A 16054-nucleotide genomic window follows, 5' to 3' on the forward strand; every position below is an offset into this window, starting at 1 on the left:
TGTGTGAGAAAAGGTGTGGTAGCTCAGACTGACGAGCTTATACAAGCCACCATCTTCAGTATGCATAGCCCTGGGGAGAAAACACACACACACATTCTCTCTCTCTCACACAGACACACACACACACACACACACACACACACACATTCTCTTTCTCACACACACGCAGGAAGTCGAAACTCAAACCAAACCTCATTCACACTTTGTTCAGTTTTCAGTTAAACTGACAAGAACCGGGTCAGACTGTAGTCCACCTCAGTCCTGGCTCAGATCCTCAGATTCACTGTTGTAATGTGACGGCAGGTCAGTACTGAGAGTCTGAGTCCTGAACCTGAACCTGAACCTGAACCTGAACCTGAACCTGAACCTGAACCTGAACCTGAACCTGAACCTGAACCTGTCTCCATCCAGTGAGACTGTTCCATCACCAGCAGCAGTGATCAGCAGTGATCATGTGATCGGCTCCTGTCTCCAGTGTCTCATGATGTCTTTGTTTCACTGTGAAGAAATTTAAAAACATGAGGATTTTCAATGAAGTTCTACAGCCTCCGTTTCTCTGGCACTTTATTTTGGAGGGACACCAGAGTTAATGACATCCTCAGGAAGTGATGTCACACTGACCCAGATCAACGTGTGGGTCATGTCTGAGGGTTCAGGTCTGACTGCAACACTTCTCTCAGGATGAAGACTGTCTTGATGGTAGAAAGAAGCAGTTGGTCTGACAGCTGTTCGTGTCTGACCCCAGAGGGGCGGAGGGGCCCGTCTGAGGCCCCAACATGGCCGCCGGCTGGTGGAGGCCATTTTCATTCAGTCACAAACAGTTCAGCTGCCATTTAAAGCAGAACATGGACGACAGCAAAGGAAGAGCTGAATGTCACACACTCTCACCCCTCCCTCTACACACACACACACACACACACTCACTCACACACACACACACTCACACACACACACACTCACACACACACACACACACACACACACACACACACACACACACACACTTCCTCAGTGCTGCTGAACTCTTGTTTTCTGACTCAAGTCGAAAGAAGTCAGGGCGAACGAGATAAGAGGAAGTGGTGTCGCTCATTTTACTGCTGCTTAAATGAATATTAAGTGTGTGTGTGTGTGTGTGTCCTTATATGGTAAAGCAGAGAGGACATGAGTGTGTAGCTGTAATGAAACACTAATGTGTGTGTAACAGCAGGTAGCAGCTCTGATGATGAGACGCTCTCACACATCCAACAGACCACGCCCACTTCCTGCCACTAACTTCTATTTGCTGTGCAGAGCATTATACTCATGATGCACACACACACACACACACACACACACACACACACACACACACACACACACACACCTCCCTGTCAGTGCTGCACAGACACCAGCAGATAACAGGTTCACACCAACAACTGACACCAAATCCTCATCAGACCTGATGATGTCGTTGCCGCGGTAACACAACCGTTCACACTGTCAGGCTTCAACAAACAACACCCCCACTTCTTCATGTCCACTCTGTAATACAGCAGACATGGACCCATATACCAGACCGGGCCTGTGCCCAAGGGCCCGATGGGTCAGGGGCCCCAGGACCAGAGCAGCACGAGTTTCTGAGCGAAGACCTGTTCGCACCAGTGAGGACACAGTGATCAGACCCAGCAGGTCCAGTCTCCTTTAAACCGGGTCACAAATGAAATCCATCAAACTACCTGAGTGGACCTGAGGGAAAGACCTGGACCTGGACCTGGACCCTGCAGTGTTCTGGCTTCACTCCATCAGCACCAACAGGGGGGACAGACCTGAGGGAGCGTCCACAGACTTTTGGCCATATAGTGGAACACTCAGACGCACCTCTGTGCTGCCCCCTGCTGGACACACACAGCTACAACCGATCAGCTGCTTCTTTTCAATAATTACTAACTGATCAATCTGCATGCTTTACATTTCAACCCCAGGAGTTATTGATCATTGATTATTGACAGAAAACTGCTGTAATGACCTGATGAACATGTGATCAAAGGTTATTAAAAGACATGAAGACCTGTTACAGGCCTTTCATCATGTTCTTCTTCTGTAGTTTCAAGGTCTGTACGACTCATGTCACCGCTGCATGAGTTACTACAACACTGTCAACACTGCCCCCCCCCATCTGAGTTCAGTCAGATCAGGTGTTCAGTCAGATCAGGTGTTCAGGTGTTCAGGTGTTCAGGAGTGAGAACAGTAAAACTGAGTCATGTGGTTCTACAGGAAGTGGAACGAACTCGAGTCAGAAACAGGTGAAGAAAATCGACAGGACACGAAGAGAAGAGACAGGAAAACTGTTTATTCATCCACCTGGCTGTAACCATGGTTACCATCAGTCCCATGATGCTGTGTGGGGGTGGAGAAGGTGGGGTCACAATTCTACCAATAAGACTCATTATTATTATTGACAACATTACTAATCGATGTTTGATCTACGTTTATTTTACATTCTTTTCTTTACAAAAAGAATCTTAACTTAAAACACTGTGTGTGTGTGTGTGTGTGTGTGTGTGTGTGTGTAGGGAGTTGGACCGTACCATGTCGGGGCAGCGTGTCAGTCAGTCACATGGTGCGCTCCTGTTTTAACACTGACTCTCACTGAGCTTCACTGAAATGGTTGGCTGTGTGTTTTTACGGCAGTGTGAAGGAGTGAGTGTGTGTGTGTGTGTGTGTGTGTATGTGTGTGTTAGCGGTCCAGGACGTAGGTCTTGTAGAGGCGGTTCATCTGCTCCAGGAAGATGAAGGTGAGGACGGTGTGCGGTCCGAGACGGGCGTAGTACGGAGTGAAGCCTTTCCACAGGGAGAAGAAGCCCTCTGAGCCCACGACGCGCACCAACACCTCCTGGTGACGCACAGACACACAACCACTCGTGAGGAGCCGCAAACGTGATCAGTGATCAATAACATGGAAGATCACAAGGTCTGATGTCAGAAGGTCAAAGGTCAGTTGCACCAGTGAATTATTTCATTGACCCTCAGGGTTTCACAGAGAGGACTCACCAAACCGTTCTTATACTCAGGCTTCCCATCGATCATCCTCATGTTCTGGATCCTGAGGACGACAAACACAGGCCGCTGCATTACCCACAATCCTCTGCTGTGACAACAGGAGGAGTCTGCTGGTGCTTCTGTGTGAAGCTTCACTCAGTATGTACATGAAAACATTCAGGAATGATCACTGAGAAGAAACTACATTATCTACGGGAGTTAGCATGCTAACCAGTTAGCACACAGGACGCTCACGCTCGGCAGACTCACCTGGTCTTCACGATGTCGACGGGCATGGAGGCTGCCGTGGTAACCAGACCACTGATCATACTGGCACAGAAATGACACAGGATATCGTCCCCAAAATACCCTGGAAACACACACACACACACACACACACACACACACACACGACATCACACAGGAGTTCACTGTGAGCGCAACATGTGTGTTCAGCGTGGTCTCCGTGTACCTGAGTCCAGCAGCGCCTGTTTGGACTGAGAGTAGGAAGCCAGCTGCGCCGCGTTCACCACCACCGCTCGAGCCATGGTGGGAACACACCCCTGCAACACACACACAGGGAAACTCACAACATCAACACGTTCGTCACAGCTGATGCTGAAATGTTCACGTTCTGACCCACGTCTGACCAACACCAATAAGACTCAATGATAAAACCATGTTGAGAGAAAAGTCTCATGTTTAGTGGAACATGAACAGAAAACAGAATCTGTTAAATAACGACTTGAATGATGATAAAACAGCTGCAGATTGTTCCTCTGGTGACTGATCAATCAATAATCGACTGATTGATCCAGCACTCACCCTCCACAGTGTGGTCACTCCTTCTTCTCTGGTGATTCGAGCAAGAGCGTTGAAAACATTAGTGTAGCCCCTCCTCTGGTCTGCAGGGAGACTGGACACACACACACACACACACACACACACGCGCGCACACACACACACACACACACACACACACACACACACAGAGTCAAATCCAATGACTACGTTCAGGTACAGGATCACGTGACTGCTCCGTCTCCTCAGTCTCACCGTCCATCAGCCGTCATCCTGATCAGAGCGACCTCTGCTGGTGTCCCCACAAACGCTCCTGTGGCTCCGGCTGTCATACCGATCAGAGCCTGGGGGGGGGCGGGCACTAATGATGACACGCCTCAGGTTCACACAACACACCTGTCCTAACCTGAGACTCCACCCTCACTGTTGGGTTTACCCAACAGCACTTACAATGTTCTGGAGTGAAAGTAGTAAAAGTGTTCTGGAGTGAAAGTAGTGAAAGTGTTCTGGAGTGAAAGTAGTAAAAGTGTTCTGGAGTGAAAGTAGTAAAAGTGTTCTGTAGTGGAAGCAGTCCAAGTGTCCTGCAGCAGACTGACTTCACCTTGAGGAGGAAGTTGGGTGGCCGCCCGTCAGCGCTGGTCATCTTCTCGAACAGGATGGTGTAGATTCCCAGACGAGTCGTCGTGTAGGTCGCCTGACGTAACAAACCTGCTGACAGACTGACAGAGGAAAACACTTCGTTATCTTTACTTTTAATCAATAAACTGGTGATTTTTACACGGACACTGTTCACTCTGCCGCAGCAACTGTCACAAACAAACACACCAACACATCATTTACAGTCATTATAATGTTGAAGTGTGGGATCAAAGGTCAGATTAAGGAGATAAATGAAGCGTCACATGAAAAGGTAAATAAAGCGTTAGATAAATGAAGTGGAAGATGAAGGGGTAGATAAATGAAGTGGAGGATATATGAAGTGGAAGATTGAGGATAAATGAAGTAGTGGATAAATGACGTGGTGGATAAATGAAGTGGTGGATAAATGAAGTGGAAGATGGAGGATAAATGAAGTGGTGGATAAATGAAGTGGTGGATACCCGGTGTAGATGCCTCTGACTCCCTCGTTCTTCAGAATGGAGAACAGAGCGTGGAAACTGGTTTTATATTCTCGAGCTTTTGTTCCCTGACCACTCAGCTGCATCCTGTTCTTCACCAGGTCCAACGGCTGCACAAAGACTGTCGCACCCATCCTGGACAGACAGACAGGGACAGAAAGACAGGGACAGACAGACAGGGACAGAAAGACAGGGACAGAAAGACAGGGACAGACAGACAGGGACAGACAGGGACAGACAGGGACAGACAGGGACAGAGAGTAAAAGAAGAATCAACACACAGATGTACAGTTTCTGGTGGAATCAGCAGCTGTTTTAGATCAGCTCAGAGTTTTAAAGCTGACTGCTGAGCAGTAACATCATCAGTTTATTAGGAACACCAAGCTGAGACTGAGTCCGTCCTGCAGTGAATGTGTTCAAACTGTTACAGTTGTTAATTCAGTTGTGTGTTGCTCTTTAACTGTGTTGTGTTATACGGAGAGGTTTATTTATCCGACCTTCACTGATGTAATTAGACTGGACAAAATAAAAGGAACACTCAACATATTGAATACAATTCAACAGCAGCACAAACTGCAGCCTCCGAAACGATCGACCTGCTATTAGAGGACATTACAACCATTAGTGACTAAAGACTGAACTCTGTGTGTGTCCGTCAGTAGGAGTTATGCCGGAGCCGACCTTGTTTACATGGCATCTGTAGTTGAACAACATCAGGCTGTTCCCTCTCTGCTGCAGTAACATGGCAGCGATAACAGGCTGCTGTCAGAGATTCTGTATCAGTGAGAGGAACAGCTCGTACTGTAACAACTAACACTTTATCACAAGGTCAGAGTTCAGCCTGACGCCCCCCACTTGTTAGAATGAAAGGACTGGAGGTGAACCTGCAGAGGTTTGTGTTATTAACAGCCAGCATTAACTGGTCTCATGACACCGGCGTTCAGATAATCATAATCCATAAACATGTTTTACTCACATGATTTTATGGGCCACTGATCCAAATGAAAACCAGCAGAAACTTTGTGTTAGAGAAAGTAAGAGACTGAGGCCTCACTGTCAACACGAGATGACCTTCACCTGTCAGTCCACCGACTCAGTTTCCCTGTTTCCAGATTCCCAGCTTTTCTATCTGCTGGTCGGACAGAGCCCGAAATTTGAAGACGTCACCTTGGAAATAACGTTTTTACTATCATCTGTCATTTTGTAGACAAATCCATTCATCACAATAATAACAACGATGATGATAATAACTGGCAGATTAATGACAATGAACCATCATGAGCTGCTGTCCTGGGCTCATCATCCTCAGACACAGCAGCTGTCCCTCACACGCACGGACATGTTAAAAACCCCTTGAAGGGAGTGCATGAGTGATGTGCACGCTCCTGAGATGTTTAAAAGTTTGTGCACAGCTGAGTGTGTGTGTGTGTGTGTGTGTGTGGGGGGGGGGTTCATGACATTTAAAGGACAGACGTGCAGCTGCTGTGACAGACACACGGAGGGAAGCGTCAGTGTGTCTCTACAGTGTGCAGTCCCTTGCACATATGTAAAAAATGACTTCATGCTTTACAAACCTGTATTCACGGCTCAATAACGTCTCATACAAACATCACAGAACCACAGTGAATGGCTTCAACTGAAGGCAGCACTTCAACCATCAAATGTAGAAGCACAAATTACTTCATGTATTTATCTCCATGAAAATATTGGACATTACAGTTTTAGGGAGAGCTCAGGTAAAAGCTTTCTGTTGCTATGACAGTAAGGCGTCCGCACAGCAGGGGGCGCTGCAGGAAGAGGTCAAACAACTCCTGCAACAACGCGGCGTCTTTTCTGGAGACTTTTCTTTCTTATCTGAATATTCACATTTTCATCTGTTTTGCTGTTAAGAACAGAATGAGGAGTTGATGTCGTCGGCTGGTGTCAGTCAGTCAGAAGGTCTGGTGGACGAGGACACGGGGTTTGTCTTCTGAGAGGAGACTCTGAAACATTCAGTGTCAGACCCCTTCACTTCATGCCTCATGATGAAATACGACAGGATTCCCTCTCAGTCTTCACTCAGTGCCCACAATGACAAAGTGAGAACAGGGATTTAGACATTTTTGTATTGAACTGTAAAAACTGGTATATGACACTGACACTTTTCTATGACACTTGAAGTTTAGCTCGGGTTCCTCCATTTGTGTGACTCATCTTTGAGATGTAAACTCAGCTGGAACACGATGTGTAAAGACACACGCCTGTCTGTGTCAGGTCTCTCAGCTGACGATGCAGATCAGAGCAGAAACCATGAGGAGGAAGGAGCTGCTGCAGAGCTCAGAGACAGGATCGTGTGGAGGCTCAGTGGGCTCCATCATTGTGGCATGAAGAAGTCTGGAGCAACAGGACTCTGCTAGAGTCTTGGGAAGAGAGTAGACCAGAGCCTGACAGTGACTCTGAGCTCTACAGAGCCGGTGTAGAGATGGAAAAAGTTCCAAAACCCAGATCCACAATCTACTGTTAGATAAGGAAAAGTGAAGATTTGTTGTTGTTGATTCACAACTCGATGAACTGCTGTGACTCTGCTCATCGACCAGTGAGACCATGAGTCGCTGGTCTGGAGTCAGTGTGCTGTTCAGATCTGATCCACATGTGATCTGGCCCAGCTCTGAAAAGAGGGTGTCTGTGGACAGCTGTTTGAGTTTATCACGTTATCTTCGTTACCTGCCTCTGACAACTAGCATTAGCATTAGCCTTCAATATTCTCCCTAACATCGCCGAGCGGTCAGTCCGCTTCGGTTCTCCGCTGTTAGTCTGCAGGTGAACTGGAGCCGGGTTCAGGTTGGACGTTAGTTCAGGCTGATATCGGTGGGACTCAAGTCGACGGGAACAGATTTAGCCGTAACACCGCCGCAAGGCGTTAGCATTAGCAGCTAACAGGGTAAGAGTCGGGGCAGCCCCACGGCGCCGTTTTCATTAAAACCAGACAACATGTCGTACTTTAAAGGCGGGCTTCACCAGAACAAGGCCACGATGGGTTCTGCTCTGTTAGCAGCACCGCTGACATTAGCATGTTAGCTAGCAGCACCTACCCGGCCAAGCCTCCGAACAGGAACTTGATGGCCTTCGGAGACGTTTTGGGCTTTGCGTCCGCCATGTTTCTCCGGTCGGTCAGTGGCCGCAGAGTTCCCGGTCAGATTCCCGCTGCCTGTGTGCCTCTGGGCCGGAGGGTGCACCTGCTCTGTCACCGGTTCAGCAGCCGGGGCAAGGTGACTCTGTGGAGCTGCACGTCCGGAGACACGAAGCCGGTGAACCAATCACGAGGCGAAGAAGAGCAGCACGACAACCGCCGAGCGGAGACGATTGTCGTGCTGCCTTCAAATAAGCTCGTACTTATTTGTCTTTCTCCACAATGTGTCTTGTCATGCGTTTTTAGAAATTTTATTCAAGCTGCTATATAATTATTAAAGAGTTAAAAGTTTATTAAAAGTTCATACTGATGTTGACACTGTGGAACAGCTTCCATGTCCAGTGCTCTTACTCTTATTTGTTTTTATTCACAACATTCTGCATTAATACACACACATTTAACACATTTAAGCCCGTCTGCACTTTACAAATCCAGAAATATTTCCAAAATACTCTCTAATATGTTCAGTGACTGAAACACAAAGCTTTCCAACCACAACTAACGTATTTGTTTACTGTAACCTGGGTAGTTTTCATATAAACAACAGCATTTGAAAGCAACAGTAACTCAAACACAAACTAAAAACATTTAAAGTATAATATGTTATAATATGTTATATGGTGTGTTTTAAATGTATAAAATCAATAATAAAATGTACATAAATTAAATTAAATTAAATTAAAAAGAACAAATTTATAAAGAATAATTTAACATGAATATTGATAAATAAATGAAAACTTTATATAATTTCAAGACGATCAAATAAAAATGTTCTACATAACTCGTATAAACTTGTAAATCATTTTTGTATTAACTTTACATTAAATAAAAACATACATCTTATTACGAGAATAAATACAATGAAGAGGTAAATAATACATAATGTGATAGAAAATAAATGAGAAACCATTAAGAAGTTAGATAAACTATAAAGTACTCTGGTAATAGAGTACTAATAGTAGTAATAGAGCATATACATGTGTGAGTGTAAATCAGCTACATTTTATCTATATTATTTCTAAAAATAAAAATAAATAAAATACTGGTTAATTCTAACTTTATACAATACTATACAACTGAGTATGAAAATTACACATTTAATCATAAATGTATTTAGTTAACTTATTAAAATATAATTCATTTATTTAAGTTAAACATTTGTAATAATAAACGATGTAAACATTGCGTCAAAACACGAACATGACTGACCTGATTCTCATCCAATAGAAAGCCAGTGGTGACACTTCCTGCAAAGTCATTGGTTGAGAGCTCCAGACTGGGCGGGACCTGTCAGATGCAACAGCTTGCTGAGGAAGCGGAACCAGCGGCGGTGAGTAGAGACACTAAACTCTGGTTTCTACTGGATCCTCCTCGGCTGTGAGTCGGTCTGAGGACAGATGTCGCACCGGTGGACTTTTCCAGCGGCTGCTCGTGTTTTCTGCTCCGGCGCGTTTCGGTTGTTTTCACGGTTGTTTCGCGGCTCGGTGTGACGGAGCAGCTAGCATTAGCTAACACCACCGAGCTAAAAACACACTCTTTTACTGTGTCTTTAATATATTTTATAATAATAAAACACATTAAATGCCGTTAACGTGCTTGTAAATACTCTAATATAGAGCATGATATTACAGGCTGAGTCAGGAGAGAAAGTCTCACCAGTTCACTTCCGTATGGGGAACAGGAAATAAAACAGTGACTCAGATTATTGTGTATTTGCTCTGATGTTTAAGTTTGACTCACCTGTATGTCTGTGACATCTGTAACACCTGCATGCCTCTGCTGTGTGTGTGTTAAAATCTAAATTGAACCATTAAAATACATTTCCAGCAGATAATGCAGTGTGGACGCTGAAAGCTGCAATGAAAAACCTAAACTTTTTCCAAACATGAAAATATGTTTCAGACATTTCCACAAACATTTCTACATTTCTTTTTCAGGTTTCCCAGTCACATTTTCCAAACCATCGCAGCATGCTTTATGACTTTAAGATATATTGAACAATGAGTGAACAACAGCGGAATAATGCAATAATACATAAATTATATACTCTAATATAATATATATAACATAACATTATACCATTACACCAAAGGCCTGCTCCAACAGGAAGTGAAGAGAACAATTAAATATAAACATGAAGTAAATAAAAAGTATATTAATACAAATAATTAATTAGAAAATTATGTTCACAGTTATTCACTCAGTTGTTTTGTGTATAAAATGGAAGAAGATAGTGAAAACTACCTGTTTCAATATCTCACAGACCAGACTGACGTCTTGTTTTGTCCAAAGAGCTTCAGGTCATTGTGATAGAAAACAGAAGAGCAGCAGATCCTCACATTTAGGAAACAGGGAGTAAATGTCATTTTATTAAAAAAATAGACTAAAATGATTATTCCATCATCAATAATTGATTCATTCTATTTTCTGTCAGTCAATTAATTGCTGAATTTTTAAAAAAGTTTATGTTTTGAATACATTATATTTGAAATGTAAAGGCTGTGAACATTAAAGCAACCTTCAGTGGAGTTAGAAGAATGTTTTTGTAATTAAAATGTGAAAAACTGATAATTTATCATAATATAATCTTTATTTTTACTTCTCTCTGCAGCAGGTGGCATTGCTGTGACATCACACCTCAAGGCGTCCAATGACAGCACTCAGATCATGGCCGAGGGTGGGGCACCACACAGGGCGGACCAATGAGGAGGAGGGACAACCATGATGGACAGGGACAGAGCGGGATGGAGGAGCAGGGGGGGAGGAGAGGGGACATGGGCCAGGCCGCAGTGAGACAGGCGGACAGGGGGGAGACGGGAGGTGAGACAGGCATGGTGCCCCCGCTGCCTGTGTTCCTGTTCCCCTCTGAGCTGGTGTTTTACTCCGGACAGAGAAACTCACACAGGAGAGTGTTAACTCTGTACAACCCCTACAGATTCAGGATCAGCTTCAAGAGTCAGTACCTGTCTCACTGTCTCACTGTCTCACTGTCTGTGTCCCTGATGCTAGCTCTGCAGGCAATAACCTCCTCCCCCCCCCCCCCCCCCCCTCTCTCCCTCTCTCTCTCTCTCTCTCTCCCTCCCTCCCTCTCTCCCTCTCTCTCTCCCTCCCTCCCTCCCTCCCTCTCTCCCTCCCTCTCTCTCTCCCCCTCTCTCTCTCTCACAGTGCTGTGTACTGCTCCCTCCCTCTACAGAGTGGTGGAGGCAGAGGGGAGTGTCGCAGCCAAATCCTGTGTTGACCTGTAAGTATTTAAATATAAGTATAACCAGTGCTGATCGTGTTAACCCTTATTTATTAAGTCAGGTTCATAGTGAAGTGACAGATAACATGCTGGCTCCGCCCACTACGGCCCAAGACCCAAACAGAAACACAGTCAAGCTGAATGGAGACAAATGGAGTCAACAACTTCAGTTAAACCAACAATGAGAGAACTTTAACCACCCACTACAGAACTACAACCACCCACTACAGAACTATAACCACCCACTACAGAACCATAACCAACCACTACAGAACTATAACCAACCACTACAGAACTTTAACCAACCACTACAGAACTATAACCAACCACTACAGAACTTTAACCAACCACTACAGAACTATAACCAACCACTACAGAACTACAACCAACCACTACAGAACTATAACCAACCACTACAGAACTATAACCACCCACTACAGAACTACAACCACCCACTACAGAACCATAACCAACCACTACAGAACCGTTAACTATAAAACAACTTTAACTGGTGAAGGTGACACGTTGTGTTAGGTTGTATAAACCACTAGTTAGTCGTAGTTATAGTCGAGATCCTCACCTGAAGAGACTCGTCTTTGCAGGGTGGTGCGTCACCTGGACGTCTCCCCTCATAACTGGGGCCGCAGAGACCGGTTCCGCATGGAGGTCAGAGGAGGGGGCCAGGTGGGAGAACGGGAGATCTGGGCTGAGCTGAGAGGAGGGGAGGAGGGCGGAGGCGAAGGAGAAGGAGGAGGAGGAGGAGGAGAGGAAGAGAAGGAGAGGAGGAGGAGTAAACGTGGAGGAGGAGGTCAGCAGAAGGCACTGACTCCTCTGTCTCCTCTGCTGGTGCCCACACAAACACACCTGCAGCTGCCTACCTGTTCAGGTGAGACTGCTCACTGAGGAGACTTCTTCAGCTACTACAGGGAGAGGAGGAGACAAGGAGACAAGGAGGGAGAGGAGGAGACAAGGAGACAAGGAGGGAGAGGAGGAGACAAAAAGAGCTCAGTGTTTTTTAATTTGTACTGATAACTCTGTGTGTGTGTGTGTTTGTGTGTGTGTGTGTGTGTGTGTGTGTGTGTGTGTGTGTGTGTAGCTGTGCGCAGTGTATCTCAGTGGGTGGTGTGTGTGTGTGTGGCAGTCCTGTGTGTCGCAGTGTTGATGCTCCCCCTCCACACTGAGAGCAGTACGGTGGTTCCACGCTGCCTGCACGTCTCCACCAATCAGAAACTGGCCTGCGCCTACACACTTGGTAAAACACACACTTGTAACACACCAACAGACACACATACACACACACACACACAAACCTGTAAGGTAAATAAAGGTAGAAAGGGAACCAAGGAGATAAGGAAAGAAACTCTGTCTCTCTCTCTCTCTCTCTCTCTCTCTCTCTCTCTCTCTCTCCTTCAGGTCTTCTCACCATGGTGTTTCTACGGTAACCTGTGACATCATGCTGCCATCACTGCCTCCTCTGTTGAGTGACAGCTGCTTAGTCGCTATGGCAACCACTGACCCTCCTTGACCTCTGGACTCCACACAGAAACGGACTGTCATCATAAACTCAACACACACACATGAATGTAGTCTGACATGACCTTCAGGTCCACGTTCAGATCCATCCTTAAACCTCAGATCCATCCTGACACCTTCAGGTCCATCCTGAGGCCTTCAGATCCACGTTCAAATCCACCATGAGACCTTCAGATCCACCCTCAGGTCCATCCTGAGACCTTCAGGTCCACGTTCAAATCCACCATGAGACCTTCAGATCCACCCTCAGATCCATCCTGAGACCTTCAGGTCCATCCTGAGGCCTTCAGATCCACCTTCAGATCCACCCTGAGGCCTGTTTCTCTGAGTGCTAATGAATCTGAAGGTCATGAGATGATTAGAGTGACAGCACTTTAAAACAACTTTGTTTCTGATTTTACTTTCATGATTTTTGTGCTTCTTTCTCGTAAAAACAGGACACGCTTCGAGCTTCTCAGGCCTCCACAAATCCTCCTCAGAGGGGCCACAGACGTGAACTAGTCCTTTAAAGTTGGGCCCCTGGGCTCTGACAATGTGCTGGAATAAGACTTCAATAAATTATTGCTGCAAATGGAGCACGTGTTGTGCTGGTTTTGTTCTCTGGAGTCTGATGTTACTGACAACCCTCTGCTGTCTGTGCACAGCTGGTTAGCTTAGCTTAGCATGAAGACTGGAAACGAACAAAATGCGAGCTTGGTGCGGATGAACAGTTCAGTTGATTAGCTGCCATGTGAAGTTGTTCACTTGTGTGTTAAAGGCTGAGGACTGTGACACGGTCAGATGGAATCAATTATATAACACAAAGCTCAGAAATGAACAAATAAATACAAACACGTATGATAAACTTTACATTTACATTTATTGTCCTCTCACCTCAGGATTAATTTTCTTGTTTTATCTTCCACATGTAAATGATGAGAGTCAGAGTAGTGAAGGGATTTATTATGAAACACTGGAGGCAAATGAAACAGTCATCTGACAACTTAAAGCTCCACCCAGTCTAAAGGTACTTGTCCATGTGTTTGTGATTATAAAGCAGGTCTAGGTTCTATATTAATACTGTGAAAGTATCAAAGCCTCAGTCCACAGAGAAATGCACACAGCCTGTATTCAGACACTGAGCCTTAAAACCAGCCGTCAGGACTTCTGGAGCTTTGTGATGTCACAACAAAGCAGTCACCGCCCCCCCCCAAGCCCCACCCACCTGGACCCACCATCCAACCTTGCAGGATTTGGTTTCTCTGAGTTTTTACCTGAAATCTGCTATATTTTTATTGGATTACCCAGAAAACAGCCAGCCAATCAGAAGAGAGGCTCAGTTCCTCTCCTCTGATTGGTTGACTGATCTGTTGTTACTAGAGCTCCAGAGGGAAGCCTGAGAGAGATGTAAAACTACAAAATATAACTTCTGATGGACAACAGCACTTCAAATAAAACACTGAATGTAATGTCCAGCATGTGCCAGGGAACCCCCCCCCCCCCCCCCCCCCCCCCCCACACACACACACACACACACACACTAACCCCCCACCACCCACCATGAAATCAATAGAAACAACACCACAGGCACTGAGCCATTAAACATCCTCAGCCTGACTCGTTGTTTGGAAGCTGCTCTGTGGAGACGTCTTATTGTGACAGCTGAACTGGAAACAGCTGATTCCACGTGGATCCACTTCACCTGTGAGAATGAGCAGATTTAAATTTAAACGACGAGTCTCAGCTGCTGCTTTTGTTACTGAACAATATACATCATCAGTCATCTGTTCAGAGGTGACGCCGCACAGTGTCTGCTATGGTGACATCACACTCATCAGCCAATCCCCTCTCGGCTTGGTTGGTTGTGGGCGTTGCCATTGAGATGGACAGGTTACCTCCTGCAGACAGAGCGGTTACAGCTTTAATCCTCTCAATCAATAACATATAATCAGCAGGAGATCATTCATGTTGGTAACGGATGATGTCCTGACTTTTATTTGAAATGTAAATGTGTCAACAAACGCACAAACAGAGCTCGTGTTTGCGTCGACATAATTGCTGAGTTATCTTAATCAGGTCACATCAGAACACCTGAGTGCTGCGCTCACCTGTGGCGATGCAAAGACACCATGACGACAGTGGAGATGACGTACGGGCAGAACACCAGCAGGAGGCGGAGCAGTTAGAGGGGGCTGAGGCAGAGGGCGGGGCTTTATTGTAGATTTACCTGTAGAGAAAAGCACACCTGGTCATTACTGTAAGCAGTGGGTTTTTTAAATGTGGGTAAACTCGCCATTAAAGGCTGATTGACTCTTTGACTGGGGGGGGGGGGGGGGGGTGTATCACCAGGGTCACTCAGGTGTGTTTACATCAATGCCAATCAGAGCCAGAGCCGATAAATACCTGAGACTACTGCAGAGTCATGTGACCCAGGTGTGACTGCAGCTTGACCACAGTGTCGTTGTGATTGTTCAGCTCTTGGACTCATGATGCAGACAGTCTGCAGTTAATAAGGTTTGTGGTATTTCTCTGTAAGTCAGGACAATATCAGCCTTCGTGCAGTCATCCACTACCTCGCTCTCACAGGCTCATCAGCCAATAGGATCCAGGAGGACATGGCGGCGGCACCAGGGGAGGGTGGGCCTTCTTACAGCTCGAGGAGAGGTGGGCTGCTGACTTAAAATGTGGCAGAGAGACCAACGAAAGTTTCTAACTGCACACTTCCTACAAAGACCTGGTCCTGGATTTTAAAAACTCTGGATGTTATTCAGGGGTTCCTAATCGCCCCCCTCCCTACAGTTGTATTAGGTTTATAAAGACTCAGAGATGTTTCCTGACCTGTGACAGAGATCCAGCTGACCCCTGATGTTACACCTGTAGAGGCCTTCATCAGACCTGGAAACATGGTGGATGGTCATGTGACCTGCAGGCTCAGTCCTGATGAGGGACAATCAGCTGACAGACGGCGCCCCGCCGCTGCAGGAAGCAGGACCAGTGTGAAACGAGTCAGTGAAAGGTTTGAGTCATGTGACTGAAGCTCACCGCTGACTGCAGGACTCTGTAGACCTGGACCCAGCTACAGTCAACATCCAGCTGCCTCCATTCACACTGCACACACACACACACACACACACACACACACACTACACACACTACACACACACACACCACACACTACACACACTGCACACACAC

At 46.0% G+C, this 16054-nt stretch overlaps 2 protein-coding genes and 1 long non-coding RNA gene across 11 annotated transcripts; 1 reads left to right on the forward strand and 2 right to left on the reverse strand.

Moving 5' to 3' along the window:
* Positions 1-2309: 2309 nt before the first annotated feature.
* On the reverse strand, positions 2310-8229 carry slc25a11 (solute carrier family 25 member 11). The gene is made up of 9 exons (XM_071459325.1): positions 8009-8229; positions 4920-5072; positions 4421-4538; positions 4075-4163; positions 3844-3934; positions 3491-3581; positions 3289-3388; positions 3031-3082; positions 2310-2872 (listed from the first exon to the last, which is right to left on the reverse strand). Exons 1-9 carry the CDS (start codon positions 8071-8073, stop codon positions 2717-2719), a joined length of 915 nt encoding a protein of 304 aa, XP_071315426.1. The 5' UTR covers positions 8074-8229; the 3' UTR covers positions 2310-2716.
* Positions 8230-9360: 1131 nt separating this feature from the next.
* On the forward strand, positions 9361-13455 carry LOC139606901 (motile sperm domain-containing protein 1-like). Of its 8 annotated transcripts, XM_071459338.1 has the most exons (8): positions 9363-9436; positions 10718-11061; positions 11272-11347; positions 11950-12233; positions 12444-12599; positions 12761-12951; positions 13023-13162; positions 13195-13455. In XM_071459338.1, exons 2-6 carry the CDS (start codon positions 10809-10811, stop codon positions 12787-12789), a joined length of 798 nt encoding a protein of 265 aa, XP_071315439.1. In that variant the 5' UTR covers positions 9363-9436; positions 10718-10808; the 3' UTR covers positions 12790-12951; positions 13023-13162; positions 13195-13455. The 8 variants fall into 8 exon arrangements, 6 of the variants coding, with proteins under 6 accessions (XP_071315441.1, XP_071315439.1, XP_071315438.1 ...); XM_071459337.1 differs by lacking the exon at positions 13023-13162 and having other exon boundaries at positions 12761-13002; positions 13171-13455; XM_071459335.1 differs by having other exon boundaries at positions 13023-13455.
* A 969-nt stretch (positions 13456-14424) lies between these two features.
* On the reverse strand, positions 14425-15960 carry LOC139606918 (uncharacterized). Of its 2 annotated transcripts, XR_011684736.1 has the most exons (4): positions 15698-15960; positions 15433-15535; positions 14968-15086; positions 14425-14757 (listed from the first exon to the last, which is right to left on the reverse strand). It is a non-coding gene; the product is annotated as an uncharacterized lncRNA (long non-coding RNA). The 2 variants fall into 2 exon arrangements; XR_011684737.1 differs by lacking the exon at positions 15433-15535.
* Between the last annotated feature and the right edge of the window lie 94 nt (positions 15961-16054).

Source organism: Trachinotus anak, unplaced genomic scaffold (assembly GCF_046630095.1).
Source record: "Trachinotus anak isolate AG129_WGS33_773 ecotype Australia unplaced genomic scaffold, CSIRO_AGI_Tana_v1 ptg000023l, whole genome shotgun sequence".
In the NCBI taxonomy this organism is placed as follows: Eukaryota; Metazoa; Chordata; class Actinopteri; order Carangiformes; family Carangidae; genus Trachinotus; species Trachinotus anak.